General features: G+C 37.5%; 2 protein-coding genes across 17 annotated transcripts in view; one reads left to right on the forward strand and one right to left on the reverse strand.

Annotated features, from left to right (window-relative positions):
* Slc4a10 (solute carrier family 4 member 10) overlaps positions 1-6,419 on the forward strand; it is a 432,277-nt gene that overhangs the window by 53,570 nt on the left and 372,288 nt on the right. Inside the window, exon 1 of one of the 16 annotated variants that reach the window (XM_031370404.1) lies at positions 3,382-3,405. The exons of the other annotated variants lie outside the window; for them this stretch is intronic. The gene's annotated coding sequence lies outside the window, so the exon portion shown is untranslated. Of the gene's footprint in view, positions 1-3,381; positions 3,406-6,419 lie in introns of those variants that run through there. 16 annotated transcript variants of the gene reach the window in all.
* On the reverse strand, positions 36-496 carry LOC116091653 (zinc finger protein 431-like). Its single transcript, XM_031373201.1, has one exon. It carries the CDS (start codon positions 270-272, stop codon positions 36-38), a length of 237 nt encoding a protein of 78 aa, XP_031229061.1. The 5' UTR covers positions 273-496.

A 6,419-nucleotide genomic window follows, 5' to 3' on the forward strand; every position in this document is an offset into this window, starting at 1 on the left:
AATGAAAAGGATTTACCACATTGACTACATTCATATCATTTCTCTCCAGTATGACTTCTTACATGCCTTTCATATCTTCTGGAACTTTGACAATATTCTCCAATATGATGGTCTTCCCAACGATAGCCTATAACTGTGAGGTTCCGGAAGGTCTCCAGCATCACATCTTTGTAAAGACTCTTTTGGGAAGGATCCGGCAAATTCCACTCTTCCTCAGTGAAGTTCACATGCACGTCTTCATAACTCACTGCATCCACTCCAGGTCCTGTCATCCCCTGCCAGTCTGGAATTGATCGGTTGTGGTTGGGGTCAGAAGTCGCAGGGTCAGGGGTCTCACAGTGGTGTGGTGTCGTGGTGTTACATCTGGCGGAGTTGAGATCAACGGGATCATGGTTGGAGGGGTTGAGAGTCCTGGGGTCGAGGCTTGCAGGGTGGGGTATCCCGGGGTCACAGCCGACCGGGTCAGAGGTCACTGGGTCAGGGGTCCCATCTAGGATGCACCTTAGGCTGAGGCAGCGCGGGAAGAGCTCATCCACGTTCCTCAGCAGCTTCCCCGGCGGCATGGCAGCGGTGGCGGGGGCGGGAGGGGCGGGAGGGGTGGGAGGGGCCGACCACACAGTCTCAAGACTGGCAGACGGACCCGGGTAGACACAGACACAGATTGACACGCCTGCAGTGGCTTCAAAATGGCTGCAACCAGACATGACTACCCAGCTCCTGTCAGTCACTCTGAATATGCTATTTTAAAGTGTCATCCTCATGTTGTATAATTTTAGTGGTTTATCTTTTATTTTGTATGTTAATATTTATTTACCTTATGTTTTTCATTTCTGTCTTAAGTTCCTGTAGTCAGTACACTTATGTAGACTCCCCCCTCCCCCAGTTCTTTTGGTTGTCTAAAAAACACATTGCTTTAGCTCATTTGTGCACCTCAGCCTATCTGCATGTGATGCTCTCTACTTTTAGGTTTAAGGAAATTTCATGTTCCTATAGTAGGGAGAAAAAAAAAATGCCTACAGAATGTCATGATTTTGTCTTAAAATTTAATTGTGTCTAGGAAATGAAGTCTGTGGCTTGTGAACATTGAGGAAAATGCCATAGTATCTTAAGAGTTTAGGTACAGGGTATAGGAAGTATGCCTTACTTTTCATTTCAAATGCTTAGTTTGAACCTCTGTGGCATTGGCATTCTGTACAGTTTCTTCTCAGCTTGAAACAATGAATGTAGCATAACTGATTGTAAGCAGTTGATCCCCGACATGTTTATTGATGGCACCATCAAGGAAAACAGCATACTGACATACAATACAAAGAAACTTGGCAGACTTTATAGTGGCAATTCAATTTTGGCATTTATATTGGTAAAAACAGATTATGAGGCTTAGTGTAGCTCAAACCTTATTTAAGCTCACAAATGTCTGATTTGATCAGTTGGTATTGCAGTGAGAGCAACACCTCTATCTCTAGGAATTCCTCTATGCAGTATATACTAATGCTGGAGTCTGTGCTTTACTGTGAGTTTGTGTTATGTAATTGAATCTTTCTTTTTCTTCCCAGATTGACCCCATTCAAAAGATTCTACTGAGTCACCATGCCCTGCAGTACAGTTTAAAAAATTTTAAATGAACAGTGACACTTAGTGGCTAGAAATATTCATTGCAGTTTGTTTCTGTAGGATTCTTTATTAATGTCCCCCATGGTAATAAAGCAAATGGTACCAAAACTTAAGTCTTCTTGGCAAAGTAAGATATAGTATTTGAAGTGTTGTTGGTTTTGCAGCAGCTGTCATTCCATACCAATCCATTTAGTTAAAAAGCAAACAGGTGGCTCACACATATTGTTTTTACTACATAAATTTTAAAATTGTCTTCACTCTTATTGAAGTAAGCAAGGCATTTCTGCTGTTGATTTTAGCTTACAAGAAGAGTATGTAACAGTATAATGAAGATATTGTTAAGAGTACTGTTCAAAGTGCTTTCTTTCAAGCAGGAGTCTATTTTTTTTAAATATGAACAAGCACTTTAAATTAAATAAGTAACATATGTTTATACCTATGATACTAAAGAAAAAGCCAGCTCCGTGATTCCAGTGTCCCCAGTCAACCCTTTTGTTTTGCTTTGGTATTATGGCAAACAGAAAGTTTAATTATAGTAAGATTTTGAAATGTTTACTTTAAAATCAAGAGTTTATTCATTAAGGTTAAAATTTACCTTGGTTTATGTTTATACATTTATTTTTGAACTTTAGGGAAGGTTTTGGGGTAGTAATTATGTTTTATTTTTCTGTAAAATGAAATCATGTTACCTTGTATGAGGTTAATATGTTTTTAAGTCTCTTGAGGCACTGTGATTGGAAAGCAATTTAAATATAGCCTCCTGCTAGTTTCATATACAACAGAGAGATTAGTACAAGAGATGTATGAGAGAATGTGACAAAATAGAGCAAGGCAGTTACAGAAATAAATGTAAGCCATATTTTTTGACTTACATATAAAACAAATATAATGGATTTCCTGACAGAACTTAACTATGGGATAGGAAGGAGAGGAAATACAATAGTCTTTTACAATTTTGGGACCTCTCCCTGTCTCTCTCAGTATTAGAGTTTGAATTCAGGGACTCATATTTGGTAGACATGTGCTGAATTACTGACCCATACTATTGTCCCACCCTCCTCTTTGCTTTTTTTGAAACATGATATTCTTATGTAGCCCAGGCTGATCTTAAACTTTAAATCTTTCTGCTTAGCCTAGTGAAAGTGAAGAGTTTAGACATGTACTATCTTTGGAGTCTCTTTTAATTTAACCTAATGTCTTAGAAGTTGTCTTTATATAATACTCTAATTAGAAAATGAAAAAAGCTTACAGAACCATATACGAATTCCTCAATGTAAACCATGTATCCCCTCAAAGTTTCCAAAACAATTAAAATTTTATTTATCATTATTGTTTGTGTACGGTGTGTGTATAATATATGTGGGTATGAGCATGCCATGGCATGTATGTGGAAATGTGAGGACAACTTTTGTGGTATTGGTTTTCTCTATGTTTACATGGGTTCTGATCATTGAATTCAGGTCATCAGGCTCGCTTGAGAAGTGCTTTTAACCCTGTATATGGATAATCTTGGTTGTCAACTTGAAAATTACCTCTATTAGATTGGCCTGTGGACATATATGGAAGGCTTCTTCCTCTTCTTCTTCTTCTTCTTCTTCTTCTTCTTCTTCTTCTTCTTCTTCTTCTTCTTCTTCTTCTTCTTCTTCTTCTTCTTCTTCTTCTTCTTCTTCTCCCCCCCCTCCTCCTCCTCCTCCTCCTCCTCCTCCTCCTCCACCTTCTTCTTCTTCTTTCTTCTAATTACAGATGGATGTACAAAGGCCCAGCCCCTGGACCAGTACCATTCTTGGGCAGGTGAGCATGTGTTGTATAAGAAAGTTAGTCAAACCTCTGAGTGTGGTAGCAAGCCAGTAAACAGTATTCTTTTATGTTCTCATCTTAAGTTTCTGCCTCTAGGTTCCTACCTCAACTTTCCTCCAGTGATTGACTATAACCTGTAAGGCAAGCAAATATGTCTGTCCCTAGCTGGTTTTTGTTATGCTGTTTCATCACACCAACAGAGAAGCAAACTACACACTTTGATAGATTTTAATAGTCATTATTGTTTTTTTAAAGATTCTTTCCCACTTGAAAATGAACAGCACACTACTGGATAAAAAATAGGTCAAGACAGAAATTAAGAAAGACATGTAAAATTTTTAGAATTGAGCAAAAATGAAAACACAGCATTTGCAAACCTATGGGACACAATGGAAATGTTTCTGAGGCAAATTCTTAGCATTTTTTTAAAAAACTAAAACATCTGAAAATTTTATTTTCACATTTCACAATATAAATGAAAGCCACACTTTTTTGTATCACATCTCCTTCCAAAACTGTTCTCTCTGTTAAGAAGGGAAATGTCCTTCTGTGCAGCTAATAAATGCCCAGGATCAGCACCAATATCCCTGGTGAAACAGAACAAGAAATACAAAATGATAAAGAGCCCTTCTGTTCTTATCTGTCTGGTTGAGTCATGCTAGGCCAAGTGGGCACCATCATAGGGCAGGCAGAAGTTCTCATCATTGAAGGCCCAGGCATCATGGGCATATGGCCTCCCATGTGGGGTGCAGTTATCATGCAGGAGGAGGACCCAGGAGACTGGGGGAAGGTGGGAGCCCCTGCAGGAGGAGGAGCAGAGAATGGAGCTGGAAGTATCTTTCCTTGTTGAAGTGCATTTTAGGAAGGGTAAATAGAATAGATAATTATGGATAGATAGGGCTGGAATGGAAGAATCAAATGGGCACAGCACAGGGAAGAACAGCTAAAACTAAGGGCTATTTGCGGGGTTGTATAGAACCCTAACGTAGAGGATTTTAATCCAGCAACATTGCTACTCTGGCAAGGGACTACATCCAAAGATCTTCTGGGTGTGTAGCTAGAACAGACACTCCTGTTATCCCAGGAGACAGAGGCAAGCAGATTTCTGAGTTCAAGGCCAGCCTTGTATAAAGCAAGCTTTAGGTAAAGCTTAGGTCTAGGCATGGTGGTACATGCTTTTATATCAACACTTAGGAGACAGCGAAATGCAGAACTCTGAGTTCTAGTCAGTTAGCTCAATTGAGTCAGTGAGTTGAGTGTCAGTGAGTGCTCTGGGGTGGAGTTATTGGCAGTTCAGTTCATGGAGTTTAGAGGCATTTTTTTACAGGGTCAGTTTTGAAGAGACAGTCTACAGAGAGAACAAGCTAGACACAGGTGAAGACAGACTGGCCAGAGAATGAGAAGGAGCCAGATGATTAGAACAGATTGACAGAGTTAGGTTGAAGCCAAGAAGAGTAATTCATTGAGAAGTTGAGAGGAATCAGGTTTTTTCAACAGCTGAGTTGAACCTAACAGAATTGAGAAAGAACTGGACAGTGTGAGCTTATTCAGCAGTAAGCCTCTGAGACAACAATTACATTAGGTGAATAGAAGTTACTTTTACATCTGAGCATCAACCAATGACCCTGAGTTTAAAAGACCCATGCTCTAAAATGATCTTACCTAGTTGGGGGTTTATAGACTGCTCCTGAAAAAGAAATACAGAAACTAGATTCTATCAACTATCTAGTATTTAAATTGAGTCAACAGAAGATCCAACCACAAAAGATAGAGATCTGAAGAGATCAGTTACAAACTCTTAATGACTCTTAAAAACTATTGGGAGACATTAACTGGTTAAGACCTATTCAAGAGTTGAGTAATTTTTTTCAAACTTTACAAGGTGATTTGAACTTAAACAATCCTAGACAATTAACAGCTGAGGCAGAGAAAAAGTTAGAAAGTTAGAAAGACTCAGAGCAAAAAATTGCGGGGCACATGTGGACTGCCTAGATCCCAAACTTGACTGTTCTAGTTATCTTTCCTTCTACTCATTTTCCTACTGGACTATGCAGAAAGAATATGATATTTTAGAATGGGTATTTCTTAAAATATATAGAGAGTAAAAAAACTAAAACCTTATGTTGGAAAGGTTTCTGATCTAATTGTAAAAGGAAGGCAAGAAGACTTTGTCAATTATCATGAACAGACCCAATCTAGTATCTTATACTAGTGCTGAAATTATCTTATTATGGGTAATTAATGAAGAATGACCAAGAGCTTATAACAATTATTTGGGAGAAATTAACAACAAATATCCACCAAAATAAGTGGCTTCAGTTCATGAAAAGAATTAATTGTATTTTCTCCATATAGTAAAAGGGACACCAGTTTATGAAGTTAGTGTATTTTATACTGATGCAAATAAATCAGGAATGGCAGGTTATAAGTCAGGAAATATTACTAAAGTAATCCAAAGCCCATATACTTCCATTAAAAATTCAGAGCTATATGCAATGCTTATAGTTTTATATTTTTCTGAACCTATTAGTATAATCACTGACTCACAATGTTCAGAGAGAGTTGTGTTACATATAGAAACTGCTGAACTTATTTCTGATAATTCAGAATTAACATCATTATTTATGCAAGTTCAAGAGAATTCACAACGACAATTATCCATTATATATCACTCATACTTGATCTCATATAGCATTGTTTGGTCCATTGGCACAAGCAAATGAAGAAATTGACCAATTATTAATAGGAATTTTGCTAGAAGCCTCAGAATTTCATTAAAAATCATGTTAACAACAAAGGTTTAAAAAGAAAATTTTCATTACTTGACAACATTACTTGATAACAAGAAAATGTAAAAACAAATGTCCTACTTGTTCTTTCTTTTTTTAAAAAAAAAAAACTTTTATTGCATTATGATGAGAACAGTTACATGGTTTTAACTTATCTGAATTTGTTAACATTTAAAAACTTATTTCAATTAAATATAATTGAATCACATTCTTGTTTCC

Source organism: Mastomys coucha, unplaced genomic scaffold (genome assembly GCF_008632895.1).
Source record: "Mastomys coucha isolate ucsf_1 unplaced genomic scaffold, UCSF_Mcou_1 pScaffold15, whole genome shotgun sequence".
Lineage (NCBI taxonomy): Eukaryota > Metazoa > Chordata > Mammalia > Rodentia > Muridae > Mastomys > Mastomys coucha.

Excerpts from the sequence above, each read along its gene's own strand:
- LOC116091653 (XM_031373201.1), bottom strand. The coding sequence starts at position 272 with ATGACAGGACCTGGAGTGGATGCAGTGAGTTATGAAGACGTGCATGTG.